This window comes from Anas platyrhynchos, chromosome 3 (assembly GCF_047663525.1).
Source record: "Anas platyrhynchos isolate ZD024472 breed Pekin duck chromosome 3, IASCAAS_PekinDuck_T2T, whole genome shotgun sequence".
In the NCBI taxonomy this organism is placed as follows: Eukaryota; Metazoa; Chordata; class Aves; order Anseriformes; family Anatidae; genus Anas; species Anas platyrhynchos.
Window position 1 is genome coordinate 117,019,063 of NC_092589.1, and position 23,835 is coordinate 117,042,897.

The following is a 23,835-nucleotide window of genomic DNA, read 5'->3' on the forward strand; positions in this document are numbered from 1 at the left end:
AGAAGGGACTATTGTGGCAGCCGTCCCCGACCTCCTATGGAGCATGAATCCTGCCCCATGAGGATTCTAATAGCTTCTCACAGAGCTGGAGCATATTTCTCTGAAAAGAAGCCCAACTATCATCTAAGGACCTTGAGTGATGGAAAGTCCACCACATGCCACGAGTCTGCTCTGATGGCTAATTATCCTCACCCTCTCAGCCTGCACAGAGATTAGGAGAGAAATTAAACGGCACACCAGGGCTACGAATCTGTTCGCTTTATTTCAGGCTTTTACCCTACCAACAGTGTTAGATATTAGGTACTCAACACTGAATTATTGATCTCACTGCTATAAAAGTCCTGGCTGAAAATGTTCATAGCATGAATTATACATGTTAGGTGTTTTCATAAATTTTCCCTCGTGTATTCTGGGTGATTGTTTCTCTCTATATTAAAATGAGAAACAACATCGAGCTTTTCATATAATAAAAATCAGAATGAAAGGAAGGCAAATGAGGAACAAGAATGTATCTATGATGCAAGAGTGATATATGCTGGCCTGATCACCTTTTCCCAGTCTTCCCAAGGCCATCATCTCCTCTGTTTTCAACAGTAAAAAGAGAGACCAAGAAATGGCATCTTCTAAGCTTTCCCATGCTGCTCTATTTATGAAACTGCAACTCAGGATATGCAAACTGGAAAAAGGTTGACTTTCATATTTGCAAGAATAAATTTGCACTGTGAGAAAACTGAAGTAATTTTTAAAAAGCAATATTTTTTTTCAGTGGATACCTAACATGATCTCTACTCAACAGCTATATCTGCACTAGCAGACTAAACAAGGCAGAGCTATGGGACTAAGAACTGGCTCCCAGTAATGTGCATGGCAATATTGCTGGCCAACTTTCTGGCACCTCTTTGGCCCAGACCAGTGCACTCTCCCAGATGGTGACCATTATGGTTTGGGAGTTAGCACAGGACAGGGATCTTTCCTAATTTGAAGCCTGGGTGCATCCAGCCTGTTTTGAGAGAGAAAATGTTAAGCTGTATGGACACAAGCTGTGCAATACGAGTTGGCCTCAGGACCAGAGATAGATGTGGCAAGTATGACCCCTCAAACTGAGGTTAAGGGATAGGCTTCCTCATTTCTCCTCAATTTTTATTTCTGTCAGACCGTTTTGTGGATTACCTGCCTTCATTCCAGCCATGTTTTCGTCTCCTCTCTCCCAGTCATTGTTCCAGTTGCTTGTTCCTAAGCAGATCCTACATGAAAAACCCATTTGCCTGCCATCTCCACAGTGTAAGTCAAAAGCAATTCACTAAAATGAATGGATTACATCAGTAACAAAACTCCCTGTTTCTGTGAAAATTAGCATCTTGATGCTTTAGTTTACCTGTATGATGAACACGAAGGATAAACTATGCCTCTCTAGGGCACTGAAGTGCCTTTGTTATTCTAGATTCTACTATTATTAATGACAGCAACAATCATTACCTTGCCTTTTACATACAGAACTTAGACCCTTAGAAAAGAATTCGCTTGAGAAGGGGAATTATGGGAACTGACCACATCTTAAAAGAATAAATAAAATTTGAACGTATTGACAATCCCAATAAATAACATTAAATACCCAAATTTCTTAAAGAAGAGACCACCATACTTCATGATCCAGTGTACAAAGCCACTACTCTCAGATGTGAAGGTTTATGATGCTTTTGAAAGTTTACAGTCACAGGAAAAATCCTTGTTCAGTAATCCTATTGCTTTCAGTGGGCTTATCCTAGATAGATTGCACATGGTTTATTAATGATACATGTGATATGGGACCAGCTGACACCAGAGATCATTAGTGGAATTTAATGCCTTTTCCCCTCCAAAACACCAATTCAAATTCAACTGATGTCATCTCACCCACTATTTATGATACATTCCTGTTCTTGATAGATTAGGCATCAGATAGATCGGATAGATACTGACCTGATGTGCATGCATTTACCTATTTGATTGGTCTTATTGGAGAACTGCATGCTTATTGAAAGGCCATTTAAAGACTTTCTTGTGTCTAAGGCTTTTTAATGCCTGGGGGCTCTAATTGAAAAGACATCAGACATTATAACCCTCATATTGCACTTACCCAAGTAGGTTAGTTTCCTCAGTCTGCTGTCGAAATACCAGTCACAGTTCCCATGATGACCATAGGAAGGCAGTGATTGGAGTGGCTGTCCAGTCCTATTTCCACAGGACACTATAACCTCAGAATGGGCAGGAAGATCCTTGTGCTCCACCAGCAAGTAATTCCCAGTTGTGAAGTTGCTAAATGTCACTGAATACTAGAGAAGGGAGAACCAAAATAAACACATCTGTCTCTGTGATTAGAGCTCCACAGAGCGCAGTATAATAGAGGATGATGTTCCACATGTGCAACATATTCTTTTGCAAAATGTGTACTGAAAACATGGAAGAGAGTGGGGAAAACTAAGTAGGAGGTGATGGTGAATGCAGATAAAATTCCCTTGTCACCTTAAAAGATACAGAAGAATTATGTCTTCTGAAAACAATCCTTGGATATGTCTCAAGATAATATGAATTTTGTAGATTTCTTAGCACCACATTGAACATTCATCGACTATGTCCAAAATCTTATTCCTACTCCAAGTTACTTCTGAGAGCTTCAAGACTAGGTCGTCATATCTAAACCCTGCCTATAAATACAGAGAGATTTTTTGAGTGCACTTAATGCTTCGTTTTCCTCTCTCTGCCCACCCAGAAAGATGAAAGCATGACTATCTCTTCCAAATATAATTTAGAAATTATAAAAAATGTCTGTGTTACCTGGAGCTGTTTGCTGACCAAAGGGTTGTCAAATGTCAGCGTGTAAGTCTCTTTATCCAAAAGAAGAACCATCCAGCCATATGGGTTTGATAAAGTATCAGGGACGTAATTGACTGTGGTTGTCTTATTCCTACTGTCAGTCACGGTTAAATTATAGGGAATGTCTGGAGCCTCTTTTCTGGAGGAAAAAAAAAAAAGAAAAAAAAGAATTTATTTTTTTTTACACAACTGTCATTTTGCAACCTTTACAGTTCTATTTTTATTTGAATTACAGTAGTATGTGTTGTTTCTCTCTCAGAACGTGACTTCATTTGTGTAGTTCTTTACAAACACAGTAAGAAACGATCTCTGCCTGAAGAGCCATAAAAAGAGAGAGAGAAAGAGAGACAAAGGGTGGAAGATAAAAGAGGAGCAAGGCTTGTGCCAAAGCAGAGCAATGGCAACAGCCAGGGTACCAGCTCCTGTACTGCCGGGATATTTTCCCATCCACCAGGCTCATGATCCTCAGGCTCAACTTTCTGGATCTTCATCTTCATGCAATGGTTTGATAGAGTTTCCTGGTTAGTCCTACTTAAGCAGTCAGAAGTTTTATTAAGGCTGAAGGTGAGAAAATCCTGTATAATTAAAAATGCTGCACTGTGCCTGGCTCAGCATGCAGTACAAAGCTGGGGCTGCTGCAGACTGATGAAAGACTTCACAAAGGGGGTGAACATTTAGTACAGCATGTCTGCTGAGCATCCAAATGAGAACTCAACCCCCTTTTCCACTAGCACTTTCCTCTCCTAATTCCTATCCAATCTACTCAGAGGAAAAACTTCCTGAAAATATCACCAATAGCAATGATATTCTGAATGGCTAAAAACCCTTTAAAATTAAGACAGCTGGGGGCCTTTCTCTACTAAAAATAGCAAATAGTGCAGTGAGGCTAGAATAGATATAACTACCTGCCTTGAGTATGGCCAAAAATTTACACTGCTACCTCTCCAGGGGCAGACTCCATCTTTTTCCTGCAAATACACTTTTTTCAAATTATGCTAAACTGACCTTGATTTTTGAGCTTCTAGACAGATTAACTTCTTACTAGTACTATTGTGAGTTTCCTTAAGATAAAAGGCTGTGTAATGTAATGTATAAAATACATTAATTTTGTATAAAATACAGAATATTCTGCTTTGAGGAATTCATTTGTTGAAGGCAACAAACTGCGTGAAGGAAAGGATGAAGATGAAAGGCCACTAACCTTTCTGATGTTCAGATATTGAACATCGTCTCTTCATGTCTGATCATAAGCTGCTTCAAAACAAAGATTTTAATTCTGGTCCCCAGCATCTTGCATACCTGCAATAGCTCTTGAAATGGATACAAACTATGGTTTAAACTATGTTCTGTTTAGCAACACTGCTACTGCTCCACATCTGGAACTTGACTGAGAAGGTCTTTGAGCAGCCTCCAAAGACACCATAGAAGGCCTTACTGACTTATAAAGCAACACAGATGGATTTATTTTGTAACTGAATCATGCCATTCACATTAAATATCAACAGAGAAAAAGTAGCTTATATCTTCAAGACTGAAGGTGCTAAAATACTGTTTCACTCAAATTGGTACACGACACCCAGGTCTGGGATACATGAAAGACATAGGAAGAGTGAAGTCACAGCAGCTGGAATTTACTTTTTTTAATTTTAAGCATTGAACTACAGTCATACCTGCTCCCTCTAGAGGCAACGAGGAGCATCAAGCTCCTCCAGAGGATGTCAGATGTGAGGTGGGCTAAAACGTTCTCTGCAGTAGCTTTTTCTCCATGACCTGAATGAATTTGTGCAACAAGACTTCCACATGAGGAATCACATTCTGATATCAAAAGTCAGGAAGAATAAATCCTAGCCTAAGAACCTCGTCCCTGTCTCCTTACTGTTCATACATGCACAGACTGCCTAAGCTTGTCTGAGAATTTGATGCATCTCATTGTGGCACCCTTCTCAGTAGAAACTGGCAGAGATTATTCCATATCCTGAGCATAATCCCAGTTGGCTTGCAAAGGGATTGATGCGAGGCTGGCTAAACCACTACAAATACAGGAGGAACTCTGATGGCAGCATCCACAATTCCTGTTGAAGACTTCCCATTCTAGAAAGAGTTTTACCCCATCATCACCAGCATCTCCCATCCCATGCACCCACAGTACTACAGGTGCTTGTAAGAAAATTGTGGTTTCAGCTGCAAAACAACAACTCACAAGTTTTTTCCTGCTTCTTGCATTTCTATATATTATGCGTGGGGAATTGATAGGGATACATGTCCTAGGACTGCAGATCATTCCCAGAAGAGGAGAAGCCTTGCTGGCTTGCCACGGTACCCTGGGGCCATGATTCTGCCATAAAGATGATTGCAGCAGATTTATGCATGAATCAAGTGCTGCTGCAGGATCAAGGCAAGTTGATGATTTCACCTTTAGTCCACTTAGTCAGTTTTGGCATTTGAGCTGACACTGAGCTAAAAATAAAAAGTCTTTTTTATTGTATCTGAAACAGTATTTCTAACTGTCAGAATATTAGCCCACAACTAGATATCCTGGAATCATAGAATCATCTAGGATGGAAAAGACCGCTAAGATCACCTAGTCCAACCTTTAACCTAGTAATAAAGTTAATTATACCATGCTACTAAGTTCGAAATCTACACGTCTCTTGAAGACCTTCAGGGATGGTGACCCAATCACTTCCTTGGGCAGCCTGTTCCAATGTCACACAACCCTTCCAGTAAAGAATTTTCTCCTAATATCCTAAACCTACCTGGCACAACTTGAGGTCATTTCCCCTTGTCTTATCGCTCGGTGCTTGGGAGAAGAGCCCCTCTTAGCATATTACTCTGTGCTTTAGACTGGATATGACCCTCTTACTCAAGACAGACAATGCTAAAGCTCGTCATCTTGCAATTTGACTTTTGGTACATATAATTTTCATCTCAGCTCTCCCTTGCTGCTGCAGAGACAATAGAAAACTACTGAAGCAGTTGTCTTAGAGGAGGGTTGCTTGCAGATTTTTTTTTTTCTCTTTTAAAATCAGTTTGTTTTTTGTTTGTTTGTTTGTTTGTTTTTGCTATTCTGTTGCCTATCACTTTGGCAAAGGGCTTTCTGACTACCCAGAAACATTCAGCTGAGAAACAGCAGTGGGAAACAGGGGAAGTGTGAATCAGCAAAGAATCACTCAACCAGAAGATATTGGCAGACCAATGAAACTGACTGGAAGGAGTTTATAAGGCTTAAACAGCTTTCGTACTACTAATAAACCTCCTCTTATAGGCATTAACTGGACCAGGATATTAGGCTGCTAATTAAGCAAGTAAATGACAAGCACATTATTGCCACAGTTATCAGCACCTGCACAGGTATTCAAGAAAACATTTTTAGCAGCAGTGGCATACCAAATGTAGTGTGGTGCAGCATTAAACTCTCCTGCACATCAGAAATTGCCTGACTGAGGTACAAAGGTGTACAATGCCACAGTAAGTGACGGAGACTCTGACGCATCCTCTGTGCAGGATAGATCCTCACTTTTTTGCTCTTTACCCTTTCTGTTCTTCATTGCTGGAAAAGTCTGATGAGACTGCTTTGACCACTCATCTCGGGGATTTCTTCACAGTACTTCCAAGAAACTATAAAGACAGAGGAGAAAGCCAGGAAGGGGCAATCCTGCTGGGATACAGGGAGGGATACAAGTCCGCTGATTTGTCTGTAAGAAATTTAGGCTGCAATGCCACACTTGCCTGGTAGACTCCCTGACTAGTGAATGCAATGCGAATCCGAGATAGTTGGACATGACCTTGATGTGAAGTTATAAAGTCACCTCAAATAGTTATCCTAAAGTACATAGCTAACTTCTAGATGGGTACAGTTAAATTAAATAAATCTTTCCGGTATTCCAGGAGCCTTCATTGTGGAAATTTTATTTGAAAAAAAAAAAAAAGCCATAAAGCTTTGCACAGCTTACAGTAAGATAGTCTAGGTTCCTTGACCTTCATTTGGAACTTTGTTCATGACCTAGGAAGGAAAGGGAGCCAGAGAGAAAGACTGCCTGACATCTTATAGCCTGAAGCCTCTGGGGTTTCCTTCCCCTGGAACGCTGCGTCCTTGCTTTTCACACATCTTGCACCCACAAACACATGCCCCGCTCCTGACATACTGCACCACACCAAAAAAAAAAAAAAAAGAAAAAGAAAGAAAGAAAAAAAAAAAAAGGAGCACCTGAAAATCTCTGCAACTCTGCACAGAAAACTTGTACAAGGAAACAGTGAGCCTGGTACTGCATTCTCCTTACAAGGATGTCAGCGGGCTTGATTTTTTCACCTATATGCCAAACAGTCACCAAAATGGAAGCATCCTACTAATGGAATTACCAGCCACAATTAGCACCATTTCCATTTGCCCTAAATAGCCAGCGATTTCACTGTGCCCTAAATAGCCACCAATCTACCTCTCCTTAATGTTAATGAAGCAGAGTAGCGCTCGCACACGCGAGTATTTCTAATTCAGAGGATCTGAGGGAGCCTGCACGCATCATTAACATGGAGAGCTTCATTATCAGAGGAAAGAGCCTTCCCCTGAACTTCCCCTGGCTTTATTTGAAAGAAACTAGGAGGCAATGGTCTTAATGCAAAATTAACCCTCGCTTTAAACTGCTGGAAGCCTTTACAAACTGTAAGGGGAAAAAAAGGATGACTCATTGAAAAGGCTGTATTTTTATATTGAAGCAGGTTTCAATTAAGGAGCAATTTGCTCTAGAAATATGGCAGGATTGCTAGATAGGACTTTACAGTCTGAGTAACAATTTACCAATTGTAATCATATAAACTGTTATGTAATTTAGCTCAAGTGCATTGTGCAGAACTGTTCAACATAGATGGCCCACAAAGGATTTGTTAAACCAATCAACAACATCAAGCAGAACAAATATTAACTCTCCTGTTTATGTTTACCATTAGCTTACTTATCCTAAGGGTCCATATCTGTGTGTATGAAGGCAGACGCTGTGTTTAGCTCTAAATGCTTTCTGTTTGATACATTTGTGTAATAATCCATTATGATTATCCCTCTCCTAAAACAGGAAACAATATAGCATCTAACTTCAAATGGGACACCAAATGTTTATATCAACAGTACAATTTATTGTTGGCCAAATGGAGGCTAATTCCAAATTATAGCCATACCAAACACTTTACAGGTTTGATGCTAGTCCCAAGAATGGTTCATTTTACTTTAATTGCCAAGAGTCGGAATTTTCAGCTGCTTTCAGTAAATGCGTGCATCTTTGTTGAGAAAGCATTTGATTCAAATCATCCTTGTATTAGGAATCCTTCCCATCAAGATTTTGCAAGCAGTTTTTTTGGAAAGTAAGCAGATTGTTGTTCTTGAGCAGCCTCTATGGAATAGGCCTTCTGAATTTGAAGTAAAGAAGAATTGAGATGATCTCCCAGGAGCAGAGTGTTGTGAGCAACAAGCTAAGAGGGCTCCTTTTAAGACAACTTTTGAGTTGGCTGCTCTGGCATCCATGTTCTTAAACATCATCCCTGTTCCTAAATCAGTTCTCCAGCTTCTACAGTTTACAGGCTGGTATTTTAAGGAAAACTAAAATCAGGTACAAATTCTGAGCTGCAGTGTGGCTGGTAAGCAAGCAGTTCAAACATATTTGCACTGTAAGCATAGCAAAGACCTGTAGATGACAACTTTGTCACCCCGCTTATCCCACATCATGTAAGGGCTCTGAAGCATCCAAGATGGATTTGAAAATTTGGATGCACATACTTTGGTCATGTTTTTAGTGAACCTCTGTTGCCCATTCAGTCCTCTACAAATCAGTAATATCTTATAGCTAGTAGTTCTTTGGTTATGATAGCATGTTCCTGCTGGCAGACATAGCCTGGACCTATCCATCCCGTAAGAACATCCCAACAGCTTGCCAACATTTTCCTTGCAAGCAAAGAAAGTGGAGGGCTATCAGCTGCCTCCTCAATGCTAAATACTCTCCCTGTACTCAGGAACATCCCAGCCAATAGTCAAGCTGAGGGCTAGGCTTAGGGACATGTTTTGTCTTTTTTACTCACAAGCAGGATCTGTCTTTCTTTCCAGTACCCTAGACTGCAGGATAAATGGAAGTGGATCCTTTACTGGGTACCAAATTTCTCTCAGCTGCTTTGGTGGGATGACACAGAGAAAATTTTGAAGCTTAGCTGATGTATTGGTTGACTGAACACTCAAAAGCCAACTATTAAATATTTGCTTATTTTGTTTATCCACCTTACGTCACAGGAGCCTTGAAAAAGGCTGGATTATGAGGCCAAGTGAGCGCACATGCTGCCCCATGTGCAAATCCAGTCATCTACACAGGGAGGATACATGACCAGAGAGCAGCTAAGCATGTACACATTGAGTAAAAAAAAAAACGGTGACAGTCAGGGTGTTTCACAGCAGGTGGGTGTTCATCTGAAGGCACCACAGTAAGTAAATATCAAAGGAAAAGCAAAACTAGAGTAACCATTTGAACTCTCTTCAAGACTCAAAGACACGGAGGTAGGGGGTATGCCATTCTTTTCACTCTAAGCCATCAGCAGCGCCTGGGTTTGCAGCAACTGAATGCATGCACTACAGGAGAGGATATTAGACCAGATTTAAGAATTAAGGCTATAAAGAAGAAGTTAATCTTTTCCTCTGCAGCAGACTAAGAAGAGGGAAGCAATAAAGGGCTCGAACTACAAGACTGGTGCTGAGCAAGTCCCAGGTTTCCCCAGCAAGAAGGGGAAAGCAACTGAAAAGGGAACAAGAGGTGAACTTCCTTCTGGTGCGTGCGGTTGCAAAGTGTTTGGAGTCCCCGTTGCCGCAAGGTGCTGCCTGGCTGACGATTATTCTAATGCACTCCTCTTGTAAAAATTATGCATAATGTGAAGAAACTTTTAAAGTCACTTAATCATGTTATGACAATTTTTTAATGAAAATTTGTTTTAATATTAATAGAGACTCATATTTTCACTCTAATATGGGTAGCAGTGGCATTTGGAGCAGCCGTATCTAGCCTGCAGCCATGCTGTGCTGTGCCATGGCATAAGCTGTTCTTCAGACTACTCAATAACTTTCCCACATATAAATTTATAAAGACTTTTATAAGCTTCAATTACATTTTTAAAAGACATAAAAACCCTCTTTAAAGGGTGTTTAAGTGACACATTAGTTTAACTTTCAACTGGACTTCGTGGAGAAGGCTTTTGTTACAGCAATGCAGCCTTGGAAATGGATCCCAGTTACCCTGGAACTTGTTGGGTGAAGAAATTCAGGACAGAGAGTCACTAAATGCTTAATGTTCTCTTCTTCTATAACAATCACAAAGAGGGTTCCAAGGGTTTTTCTCCAACAACAAATATATATATATATCATTTTTCTAAACACATTCTGGGGAAGAAAAAAATTTGTGCCAATATGTTATTGTACTCTGGTAAATTAAAGAGCACAAACATAAAGAGTTGGGCTCTAGCTTCCAGTTGTCCACATTTTACTGTTAACTTATTAAAATGGTACTGGTCATGCTTTCGGCTTGCATCAACCAGTCCTATCCCAGTCAAATCCCAAGCAGGGGAACGTTCCCAAAAGGTAGCGCTGATGCAACTTGCCTGATCTTTTGGAGAGAAAGAAGGTTAATAACTTGGCTGTTGCCAAGCCTTGCCAGTCGTCCTCAGAGTCAGGGAATGAACCTGAGGTTGCTGGGATAGAGGTAACCACAGTGTACCAAGCTGTCTCCCTCCTATGCAAGCAAATCACAGAATGTTTTAGCTTGGAGTGGACCCCTAGAGGTCATCTGGTTCAAACTCGTGCTCAAGCAGGGTCACCAAATAGTGGTTGCTTGTTTTCTGCCCTCCCTCCTTGCCATAACAGGACTCCTCTCTCAAAATCCATTAACTGCCTTTAAGATTTTTGGATCTGGAGTCCAGTCTTTGGGGGATGCAAAAAAAAACCACCGTGTCAAGCACCTCACACTATTCATTCAGGAGCACCGAGGCTGCATTACCCTAGAGCAAGAGAGAGCTACTGAGCACAAGAGATGAAATGGTTTTATTGTTATTGCCAGAAATCTTCTCCTTGTACAGTATGACTTCATATCAAAGTGAGGATGCTCTTGTGCTAACACCTCAGTCTGATGATCAGCAAATGTGGCTTCAGTGTTTAAAGCTTGGACTTGAGGCTTGCATATCATTTTTCACCCCTGGTTTTGATTGTCCCCCATCCTCCCAACAGCAGGGACTTAGCACAGATTGTAAGTACAATGAGGAACTAGCAAGTTGCAGATTTGACAGGTCATGTACTCCAGAGCTGGTAGAGCACCACTGAAGAGTTATTTCCACAGCAATTCTTTGCTTATCAGAAACTGAAGAAACCCAAGCATCAGTACCTAAACAACACTTTAATCTTTTTACTGATGTTAGATGAATCCAAGAGACTGCATTGCTAGGAAATTCTTCCTGTCACCCAGCCTATCTTTCTTATTCTGTCTGCTCAACCTCTGCCAATTGCTCCTAGTCATGTTTTGTTGTATTAATCCCAAACTATTCATTTTTTATTGTGAACACTCTTCAAATACATCTGGACAAAATCCACCCTTTCCTTTTCTTCCCCACCCCCTCATCCTCATGTCACACTGAGGATATTTTATTAATTGACTTGCATCCTTCATCCCCTCCAGCTCCTTTTGCTTCCCACCCTGTTCTTCCACCAGGTCCATTCTGGAGCGTTGTCTCTGTGACCAAAGCCTCCCAGACTCACTGCTTTGAACACCAGCTGTTTCCTGCTCTGCTTGGCTGCCTGCTGACAGTCTTTCAACTTAACATGACAGTGATTTGGCTGGTAGGAGCTACTCACGAGAGAGGATCTGGAAGCAGCACAGAGAAGATGTTTTCAGTCTCTCAGGTTACTCTGGTGAGTACATAGTCCTCAAGAGGGCAGGCTAACAGCTGGCTACTGGGGCTGCCAAGTATCTTTGACACAAATTGACTTCCAGCTCATTAGGTGAATAAGAAAGAAAAGGAAGGGGACTTGCTGGAAATAAGAGATTGATATAAATCTTATCAAGGGGACTGGGCACATCCGTCACTTATATGATCATATCATGGTGGTAGGGGGACGGTTGGACTAGATGATCTTGGAGGTCTTTTCCAACCTTAGTGATTCTATGACTATCTAAAACTCTTAAGCAATTTACAGGGAAGACAAAGTTTAGACCAGGGTTCAAACCGCAATGGTGCAGGTGAACTCCTGTTTGTACTTGCTCTTCTTACACCCCTTTTGATGCAAGGAGGAATGATGTGTATTGAAGACATTACCTGTCATGAAATATTATTAGATATCGTGGCAGTGCCCAAAAGTACTCAAATCTACAGTAAGTGTGGTGAGAAACTACACCAACCACACACTATTGAGCAAAGATCCATATAATCAAGGTTAAAAAGTGGCTAGAAAAGGAACTAGGTTGCATAAGACCTCATGCTTAAGTGATCAAGAAAGACAACTAGCATAGTAGTATTTTGCCATCTAATCAGGACACGTTGTTAAATCAAAACAATTCCAAACTCTTAATTTAGTGCAGCCTTTTGTTTTCACTAGTTGAAACAAATAAGCACATCCAAAGCCTGCAGGTAGCTGAAAGTCATACAGTTTTCCACTTCAGAGGAACACATGATAATTTTTTTTTCCCTATTTGCAAAGGAAAAAAAAATATTTCTTCTAAAACATGAGTTGTAAGATAGAAATGAATTAATAACAGAGCTTTGACAGAGCGCTTCAACATTGCTGTCTGTGTACTACAAACCTGAAACAGCAAAAAATGGCTAATGATTCAAACTCATACTTTGAAAAGAAAGTGAAATGTTGAGTGGAGCACTGGGAAGGGAAGATGAGCATGGAGTGGTACTCAGATTACTAAAATCCTTTTTTCTCCCCTTTTCTTTTTATGCCAGGAGTTCCTCCAATATAACAGAAATGGTGAAAGTACTTGGCTGAGCGGTATTTCTCCACTGGATCCCTTTAGCTGCCAGCTGCTTAAAGGCAAGAGCAAATGCAGCTTGGGGAGGCAAGAGGAACAACAGAAGCGTGCTGGGATGGTACTCAGGAGCCAGTGGGAAAGAGCTGGACTTCAGGACTGGGTTATTCCAAGGTGGGATATAAGATGATACAAGTAGGAGGCTGAACTCTCCAGAACAATTTTTATGTCTCCAGAAAAAGAAAAAAAAAAAAAGGTTAAAAGTAACATTCTGCTGCAAACTTACAGTAGGCATGGCAGTGCAAAGAGATACCAGCAAAGCAGACATGTAGCTTACATCATAAGGCGTGGTTTTATCCATACAGATCTCCTCCAACAAAACTGTCTCATCCATTCATAGGGTATGTAAGCAGTCAGACACAAACCTGCAGCTACACCTCTATGGGTAAGCTAACTGGTGCTGTGACCTGTCCTTTGGCCTTGAGGCCACATGGTATGGCCTAGCTGTACAATATATTCATACAATATAACTCCTGCAGCCTTCAAAAAACACAGACAGATACAAATTGCCCTACTGGAAATGGTCCCTGGGTCAGGTTAAATTACGTGGGAGTGGCATAGCTGTCATGGGCCAAAACTGTGCCAGGGACTATTATGATCCTTTAATAATAATAATAATAATAATAATAATAAAATAAAATAAAGAAAGAAAGAAACTGGGAATGGATTCAAACCGAAGTAAAAAAGAGACACACAGCATTTACATATATATATATATACACGTATACATATATACATGCACACACTCTGTGTATGCCTTGTGCCTTATTTCTTATGTCTTATGTTGCATGTCTTATTTCCCCCAAAACCAGTGTAGAAGGCAGGTAGAGGAAAATCTTTCAATTTAGGATTAAGGCACCTAAGTGTCTATAGATGTTTCTATGTGCTTTGAGTAACTAAACACCCATTACAGTCACTAACATCATAGTAAGTACAGTCAGGAGAAGCCAAAATAGCAATTCAATTGACTGGCCCCTAAGAGAGGGACCAGAGAAACAGGCATCTGGTGTTTTTTAAAATGTCTCTAGGAATCCAAAATATCAGAGTGAGATGGCAGATCTTATACAGTGCCTGTGAGAGATCCTTGATCTTCTGCCACTAGAGTGACAAACAAAGTGAGTCATTATGATCAATTTTAAATGTCACCAGACACCTTTGCATGGGCAACCAAATCAAGGACCCAGGTTTCCATCAGCCACAGTAGGACACATTGTCAATATCCACATGGTGACTACACATGCTCTTCAGGAAAATATCTAAATTTTTATGTCTTAACTCAATTTGAATTCACTCATATTGAATTTTTGGCTCACCTGCCAAATCATTCCCGTAATATTTGAGTGCTGAATAAGCTTAGAGCTATATCACAATTTTACTGCAGTTGCTTTCATCTACAAAGTGATTCGTTCATTTATGCTTTGGCTTCCTCCACCATTTAAGACAAAGAAATGTTGCTGTTGTTTTGTTTTTCTCCATTTCAGTCTATATACAGTAGTATTATCACAAGTGCCCATTGTAATCAAGTGGAAACTGGTATCTTAACTAATTCAGAAGAACAATTAACTAGTTGTCAAGAAAGCCCTGCCCCCCACAGTAATAAAAGCTTACTTTTGAGTTTCATATCTCCCTTGAACCATTGTTTGATTCCATAATAATGATAGTGAGCCATAATCACATAGACTGAAACAGGTTTGATGATCTGAACTGACTTCATGTACCTCACAGAAAGAAAAGAACAGCACAGAGAACTTGTGGATGTCCCATCCCCAGAAGTGTTCAGAACCAGACTGGATGAGGCCATAGGCAACCTGAGTGGGTGGCATTCTTGCCCATGACAGGGGGTAGGAACTGGGTGATCTTTGAGGTCCCTTCCAACCCGAGCCATTCTATGATTCTGTGATAAGAGACATGGCTACAACAGAATGGCAGAAAATTATCTACCAGAAAGTTTTCTTTTAATTAAATACGTTATGAAGTTATTATATCCGCTGTACAATACGTCTGTTCATTGCATGACAGCTGGGCCCATGAAATAATGCTTATGGAACTTACAAATAAATGAAATTAGATGCCAGAAATATTCTGCTGAAGACATGAAAAACTAACCTATTCGTGACCTCCTATCCTTTGGGAACTGTTAGGGAAATCTCTCACAATGAGTATAAAAGGAAACATCCTCAGAGCATGACTTAAAATATAATTAAATTCAAACTTTTTTTCTACATTTTATCAACAGTGGAGGTGTTCTCATGATCTATGTCTACTTTATATTTCAGCAGTCAGAAAATCTTGGCAAAGTTCCCAATTCACCCACTAAACCTGACTGCGGCTAAGGCTTGGTCATCAATCTCACTTTGAACATTAACGTGTCAGTGTCCACCTTGAGCTGGATTCTCAGTACTACAAAAGCCCATTTATATCCCTCTGGTAATTTGAAGAGGGACAAAACAGAGATATACCACAATCACCATTTAAAAGTCAACTTAACACTGCCAGAACTGTCTCCAGACAGGATCAAGACTATAGATAGAAAACCAGTGTAACAAAGATAACAAGCTTGCTGAGAACCTCAGAAGAAAATCAGGTTTGGACAGGCCATGTCCAAATTAGTAAACAAAATAAACCAAAGGCTGTCCTCTGGCCTAGAGGCCAAGTTGTATTTATAATTTTTGTAGCTGTCCATACAGCTAAGTTCCCTCATCTAAACCATGATGACTACATCCAAATTGCCACTTAGGAATGGTCCCTGTGTTGTCACTCAAATTGTGCCTGGGAATTGTCTGGGCAAGAACAAGAAGTCACACCAAAAATGGTGCCAGAGATCATGTGTACAACAGCACAAACTGTTCTATGCCAGTGCTCAGGATTTTATCCTGACCTCATTTACAGCCCAGCAAAGAGTCTTGGGATTGAGTTTATACACAGCATCTCTGTCAATGTAAAACATAGCAAGTAATTTTTTCCAAAAGACAAATGGTTACTTACAAATGAAGAGACATACGGTGAAAAACAAGGTCCCTGCCACAAACGCTGCCACCAGAAGCTTGACTGAAATTGGCACTGGCTGTGCATGAAGCCCCAAGGATGTCTGTAGAAGGGAGGAGACGACTTCCTTCTTGTCCAGTGACAGATCCATCAAGATCTTCAAGGATGGCAGAGTGAGGAAAGGGGAAGGATACTTGGAAAGGTGAGTTGGTGAAGGTCAAATGCTCAGCTCTCACTGTAAACCCACCTGAGGGGAACAAGCAGAAGTTCAGAACCAAAGATGAACCTCTTCAAGGTCTGAAGGCTTCTCTGGAGAAAAAGAGATTAGCTTCACTTCACTATCACTTTGGAAGAGTGTTTGCTAACTCAACGAGAGAGGGGAATTCGGAAAAAAAAATAAAGAAATAAAAAAAAGTATGTTCTGGCCAGGTCCCACCTGTCCAGCTTCCTGCTGTGACAGGACTTGTTACAGGCTCCTCTGATCTAGGTGCTGCTCTTCCAGTATCTCCTGAGTTTTTCCAAAAACCTCTTCATAAATCCCATTGTCAAAAGTTATCATCCCCAAAACAGGAATATTTATAGATATTTTCTGCCCTGTTTATAAGACAAACTTGTCAGAGGTAAGGGCTGCTTATCTGTGTGTGCATATGTTCAGCACCTGGCAGGATAAAGCCTTGGCTAATAAGTGTGGCTGGAGTATGTTTTCTCTACTGTAACACTGACAGATACAGCAAGGAGGAATATTCATGTGGGCTAAAGCACAGAAAGTTTTTGAACACATTAATAATTTCAGGAGTGTCCAAAAATTATTGCCCCATGTACCTTAACATGTCACCTTTGGCATGAGTGTTCATGGGTCACATTTGGTTACTATTTGCCTATCATATTGTCAGTTGTAGCCTCTCTGAGTCAGATTTTACTATTCCTTTTGTCCTTTGATCTCACTCACCTCCTGAAGTCTTTTTCTCTGTTATGTTATTGTAGGGCAGTATAAGTTTATATATAAATATATTTAAGAGGTAATTGCAGTTGGAATGTTCTTCAAAGAGCCTTTGGGTACTTCTTCAAAGCTCAAAAGGATGCTTAGTTTACATATATTATCTTAGGCAAATTCACTGAAGGTTTAGGCTGGCCTGAGGTTGTAGCTTGGTAAAATTGTGTGTGGATGCACCATAGTTATTAGACAAATCATTGCTCTTGAAATGTTACGTCCCAAAATGAAGAAGCAACAAGTCAAAGTATTAAAAAACATTCCAAAGTCCCATTGAGAAAATAAAATCAGTGCAAAAATAAGGCCACCTTCTTCTCAAAGACATGTACAATATGTGGCTCTGACTAAATGCTGAAGAACTTACAACCTGACAATGAGCAGATCAGAACAGCTGAAGGGTCTTGTTCAGCCTGACAACAATGTCAGCATTGACATTGAGTTTAGGGATATGGTTTAGTGGGGACTGTTAGCGTTAGGTCAGAGGTTGGACTCGATGATCTTGAGGTCTCTTCCAACCTAGAAATTCTGTGTGATTCTGTGAAAGTGCACACACTAAAAAAAGCTAAGTATTATTGAGAATTGTTGTGCATATCACTACAATCCTGGCTCAGGAATTTTCTCACTTCATCTGAGCTGCACAACAAGCACAGTATCGGACTTGCAGCTGCATATCACCCTCCTATGCTCCATCACCCTGCAAACAGGGAAGAGCTTTTATCTTGATGTCCCAGTTGGGAAGGTGATGCAAAGAGAATGACACGTTTGAAAACTACGTACTGCACTGAAATATCAGCAAAACGTATATGCAAATAACTCAAAACCTAGCTCTGGATAACTTGTCTATAGCAAACATAGTAATAAGTTAACTAAAGCAAAACTGGGGACAGTCCTCTTCATCATTGCATACAACATTTTCCAGGATTCTGCTGAAATCTCTATTAGTGATTGTCTGATGAAGCTAAGACCTTCTAAAAATATGAATCCAAAATGGATGCAGCCAAGGACTGTTCAAACACTGCTGAATAAGTGTAGATTGTACTCACCCTGCCCTTGGTAACAGCCAGAACAGGTCCTGATTGCTGTGCAAGTGTCTATGTCAAAGTTCCTGAAAGCTGTGTTGGAGATGAGTAGCTGGTATCTTTTGGGAGTTTTCAGTCCTGCAGACATGCAGGTTCCACCCTGAAATGAAGAAACAAAGAGAACTGAGAAACAAATCAACACGTGAATCTCCAGGTCTAAGGAGTCCATGATGCAGTAACTGGGAGAAAAAGAGGTGACTGCACTTGATCCCCTGGTTCTGGAGCTATTTGAAGGACACTTATTTGCCTTATTATTTGCCTTGCAACTTGTGGCAAGTAACATCTGTTTAATTTACTATTTACATTACGCAATAGTGTTCCTTTCAGTCCTGCCTTCTGCATACTAGGTAAGGTTAGACATCTGAAGGGAGATAGAACTTCACATTCCCTGTGAAGAAAAAAATCCACCTGGAAGGCACAGCAAGCAGATTCATTTACATCCCTTTTTACTTTACTTTGTCTTGTCCATCAGGCAGGAAATTTCCATACTTTACAAAGCCAATTATCCTATTTTAGGTTCCAAGAAGAGCCTGACAGCTGAGATTCAAAATATTTTTGCATGACTGGGGATCTGTGGGAAGAATTTAAGCTGGACATGTGAAAAAGAAGAGCAAAACACACAAACAATGAGAAACACAAAAATAAAACTAGATTTAACAGTGATTGGAGGCCATGACAGAGAGGATAAGTGCATATCACTGCCCATTTATCTTGGAGACAGGCTGGGAAGAAGGAAGTACTTTATGCCAGTGGGTAGCCTAGAGGATAAAGAGCTGGTAGGAACATGTGATGCTGTTTCTGAGGCCAATAAACAGTTTTACAGAACAGATCCCAAAGGCTGTAGCAGAATATCAAGGGAGAAATCAGCCCTGTGTGAAAATTTGGAATGAAATGGACTTTTAGAAATAGTTTGTCACTTCAAAGGAGTGGTACTATTTTTAATCTCATTAAGAAGCAGCGTCTCCATCACCTCTCTTACTTTGAGGCAAAAACACCTGGGTCCTGGTCCTTGGGTCATCTTCTTCCAAGTCACTGCTAGGTAGAAAAACCCCAGCTGCTGGTAATAAATTATTCAGAACTCTATGCTTTTTTTCTGCTTACACTTGCCTATTCTTCCACCCCAGCCCCATTTCTATCACTTTTAATGATCAGTAAGTAGAAGAAGAGTGTGAGATGGTAATTCCTCCCCTAGTGTGTGTCACTTGTCTCAGACCTTCTAGTTTTTCACAAATGGCTCCACAAATAGCTCCACAGAGGCATTAAGTTGCTTTAAAAAGCAAGGGAGGAGCTGACTGAATGTCTATGAAGGTAACCCCTTGCCTTTTACAGGCCCTGGATCCGGCTCTGCCACTAATATGTTAATTGATCAAAGCTCCGGTTTTGATATGTCCTGATATTTCTGGAAAGCAATCTTGGTTTAAAGCACCTCTTTGAAAAACTGGAAGGGCTAGCAGAGAGAAAAATCCAATGTTCCCATTAAATTAATGTCACAAAGTTTTAATTGATATTAAAGAGACATCATTATTAAAGGGAGAATTACATAAATTAAGATGTAAATTATGACAAGGAGGCTCTTATCAAGAGATAATCAAAGATAATCACCCCCCTGGGGTGCAGCAAGAAACAAGGCACAGCTGAGTGCCTCTAAATCTCTTAACAAGTACAGCATCAGAGTCCTTCCATGTATCCTGCAAAGCAAAAACACACACATTTGTGTCTGAGAGAAAGTCATTGTGTCATTGGGCCCCTGTAGGACAGGGAGGACAGGAGAGGCTTTCAGGGAGACCCTCAGGGAAGCCCTGTAGGACAGGATGCTTTCAATAGGCCCACTGCAGAGATTTCTTTCTGTAAGCTTCTGAGGAAAAGTCATTTAAAACTCTTTTTCTGCTGGTCAGAGAGCAAATTAATTTTATGAACAGCAACAGAAACCCAAGCAGGGGAAAGGGGACGTCAAAATTGCAAACAAGCATCTGTGGCCAGTTGTAACTAAAATTCCTTCATCATCTATGTTATTAATCTATGTTACTAATCTGTTAACAACCTCATAGCACCCAAAGGACTTTGTTCAGCTGCCTAAAGAAATAAGAGAAGATCGTATTTATTGCATAAATAAAAATGTTATTTTTTGGTGGCATTTTTCATTCTTAAGTAAATAAGCAGCACTATGTGTTCCAGGTGAACTGATGACGGTATGAGAGAGCAGAGGAAACCAGATAACTAGAAAAGAAATCAAACCTATTATTGCCCTCATCATTCTCCATTCTCAAATCAGTAAACTAAACTCAGTTTTATATGGTTAAATGGTTCATGCATGTTACTGAAAAATATTTATAGGAATTGTAAACAAGGAAGACCTTGTTTAAACAAAAAATGTGATTTCTCTTTAAAAAATAGTCCCTGTGAAAAATAGGGAAAAAATAATAATACTTAACTTACTAAAATCCTCCAGCTCATAATTGAACCTAAGTAACATTTTGGTTTGACTCTTAAATGTTATTTTATATTTAAAAAAAAAAAAGAACATACATTATAATATAAAATCTTTCAATGTTTCAAAATTCAAACAGAAAAATCAAAGACCTTGCTTCAAGTTTGTTTAAAAACTCTTTGAAACTTTCATACCATGATGAAAAATGGCTTAGAACAAAAAATGCTGATTTTTCCTGCAGAATGCAAACTCTAGTTTCTCAACAGCTGATATTTACTCAGCTCTGTACCATCAGCTGGTAATGAATGGAGTGCCTGAAAAATGATGCAGGATCCAGCTGATCAAATGCTATTTCTCTTCTGCTGCTGCCAGCAGAAGCAACAAAATCCCTGGTTCCAGCAGGCACTGATGCTGCAAGTTTCTCTGTTTCATCACCAAATCATTGTCCCTTGCAGGTGCTGCTGCTGCAGGCATCATTTTTCCAAGCAGCAGAAGACAGCTAGAGGACTAAGTGTATAGATCAGTGCCCAAAACTCATCCTGAAGCCATTTCTTTTTCTCCCTATGTACAAATTCAAAAGTCAAACTTTACCTAAATTGCCACGGAGCATGGACTTTCAGGTTGCTTATTTGTTTCCCTAAATTTCTGTTTGAAGGGTTGTTGTGCAACTCAAGAGACACTGAGCTAGTTCCTGCAGCGCTTACCTTTTGCCCAATGTGTCCAATTAAAAAACTATTAGCTACAGATGTGTTTCCCAGGCTTTCAACGATGTCAATGCCGAAGTCTGTGCAAGCATAAATCCGGAAACTCTGGAGTATGAGGTTGCTGCTCCTGAAAATCTATATAAAAACATAATAAAGGAATAAAACCAATAATTTTGAAAGACTGTGGTTTATAACTGTGCTTTTCTTATAATATAGTAGAGAGGGTGAGAGTGCAAAACAACTGAATTTATATTTATTATTTGAGAATCTCCCCTTAATTTATTATTTTAGCTTTCAATTAATAATACAAAAAACTTTTACATTCTGCCAATTTGTTTTCATATTAAAATATAAAAGAACGGTATGAAATAAAATCAGAGAATTGGTAACAAACAGGGTAAAATTGCTCCAAATATCATGATTTTCATGACTTCAAAGAATAATAGTGTAATGTTTATAGCAGAAAGATGCCTTGAAAATAACCAGAGGTATTGCTTGCAGTCACCTAACTGCTAGAAGACTGTTCCTAGAGCGAGCTTAGGGAAAGAAGCAGAATAAACTTGGTCATTAATATATGCTGGGACAGTAATGTACAAAGAAATTACAAGCTAGGTGGAGAAAATCACAGGAAAAAAAAAACTGCGAAGCATCCTTTTGTTGTATTTCTTTTCATACAACTAACCTTTTCCAGAGAGAATATGCCACTTTAATGCACTTAAAATTTGAACATCTTCAAAGGAAGTGCCATAGGATGAGTTAAACTAGAAAAAATGCCTTACAGAGAAGCGCCTACCATCTCTTCAGTTTATCAAACAGGGGCTTAAAAGGGTCACAGACTGAGTACCATTATGAAAATAAAATGTCAGATAATAAAGTTCTTTTTTGGCAGTGGTTACTTTTGTTTTGTTGGGGTTTTTTGTTTGTTTGTTTGTTCGCCTATTTTTATCAGATCAAGTCATAGTGATCTACAATAGCTGGAAATGAAGCTAGACAAATTCAAACAAAAAAGTGCACATTTTTAACAAGGATGGAAAAATTTCCATGCAAACCATTAACCCTATGAAGGCAGCAGATCCTTCACCAACTGCAATCTTTACAAATACCTCAGATACACTGGGAGGATCGTTTTGTCTGTATTATAGTGACAGACATACATCAGATGGTTAGAGAGTCCACTTCAGCTATCCATGATGATAATTTTTGTTCTGCACTGAAGCATAAGGATTGCTCACAAATTGTGTTTCTGGCTTCATCACCAAAACCTCCAGCTGAGGGGCATGGAGACACAGGCATGAGAGGTTTTACAGCGATTGTGGCCTATTTGCAGCCTGGAAGTCTTTATAGATATGGTACACATCTAGAGATCAAATAACATTTCCTGAATGCCACAGAGGACAGTCAAGATACAAATACCTGGGCTCCACCTTGGCTGCTCCAAGCTGTGAAGCTGTTGAACTGAACAGGGCCATTTGGGCTGTCTGGCAAATATTCTGGGTACACGAGCAATCCATGCCTGTGTAGGAAAGAAAGCAAAGGACACTGCTTCTTTACAGTGCATGTGTTCATGGCCACATTTTCCTACTCATCAATTGATATCTAAAATCTTATAACAATTTGCTGCACAAGACTTTACCCTTTATTCAAAGACTAAAACCTCGGGGACAGCAGTATTTATTTCAGGCATCTAATAATGAAGGAGATGTTACTCGATATTTGTTTTCTATTTAGGAGAAGGCACATCAGAGCAAACAACCAGCATGCTGTACCCCTGACAGGCACTTACTGCAGCACATTCCCATCATGGTTTCAACCAGTGTTGGCTTCAGGTGAGTCCTAAGTGAATCTGTATGGATTAGTCCTTTCTTAATCTTGGATTCAAACAACTTTGAGTACGCTCTAAAAGTATGTGTTCCTGAATACAGTCCTTGGTCTGACCTTCTCAGAGATTTTAAATCCAGATTATTAGCCTGATTCCCCCAATACAAGTTAATCCATCCACTGATTTACAGCACAATGACATTCTTTACCATGGTTTCTGTTTTAGGGAAGCACAGGCAAAAGCTGTAGTGAATAGCTGTTGCTGGGTACTACAAGAACTAGCATTACATGTAACATCGGGCATACATACAGCACCTTTTAGCCTGTTAGACTGCAAAGTGCTTATTTTCCATTTCAACCTACTTAATCGGAGGCTAAACTCTTAACATGGATTAATCGTGCTGCTATTCTATAAAGCATCTGGAGGTAAGAAATGCCAGTGTCATATCTCTAATGTTGGCCTGTAACACATGTTAAATATCTGTTCTCTTGCATGCCATCCTCTCCTGCTCAAAATGCCTGTCATACTTAAAAATGAGCTTTATATTCAACACAGGAGTACATGCTTCAGTGCTTTGCTGTTAAATGGTTGACGAGGAAATGTGTTAAATGTAGTACTGTAAACTATATCAGCACAGAAGATCTCAGCAAGTTAACAAATTGGGCTTGTTAAAGAAGACAAAAGGACAGTATTGAAACTACTAAGGAAACCACTCACAATCAGACCTTGAAAAATAGCCCCAACCACATCGCTGTCCATCACTGACTTTGCTCTGCTGTTGAGAACTCTGCTTAGCAAGAAAGAAAGCCCTTTAAAAGGTGCAAAATTGAAGAAAAAATCCTGAAAAGAGGGGAAAAGCCTTTTCTGCTCTCCACTGCAGTTATAATTAGTAGTACCATGTGCAACAGGAAAGTCTTTTCAACCAAAGGTCCCCAA

The 23,835-nt window shown here is 39.9% G+C and overlaps 1 protein-coding gene across 9 annotated transcripts in view; it reads right to left on the reverse strand.

Moving 5' to 3' along the window:
- The window catches only part of PKHD1 (PKHD1 ciliary IPT domain containing fibrocystin/polyductin), a 256,540-nt gene that overhangs the window by 109,920 nt on the left and 122,785 nt on the right, over positions 1-23,835 (reverse strand). For all 9 annotated transcript variants that reach the window (XR_005264657.1, XR_011808607.1, XR_005264658.2 and 6 more), the window contains 6 exons: positions 22,494-22,593; positions 21,081-21,215; positions 17,913-18,048; positions 15,879-16,125; positions 2,815-2,992; positions 2,117-2,312 (listed from right to left, as the gene is read on the reverse strand). Coding sequence is in view for 6 of the 9 variants with exons in the window: in XM_038177367.2 (XP_038033295.1) it covers positions 2,117-2,312; positions 2,815-2,992; positions 15,879-16,125; positions 17,913-18,048; positions 21,081-21,215; positions 22,494-22,593 (992 nt within the window). In the remaining 3 variants the exon portion in view is untranslated. The remainder of the gene's footprint in view (positions 1-2,116; positions 2,313-2,814; positions 2,993-15,878; positions 16,126-17,912; positions 18,049-21,080; positions 21,216-22,493; positions 22,594-23,835) is intronic.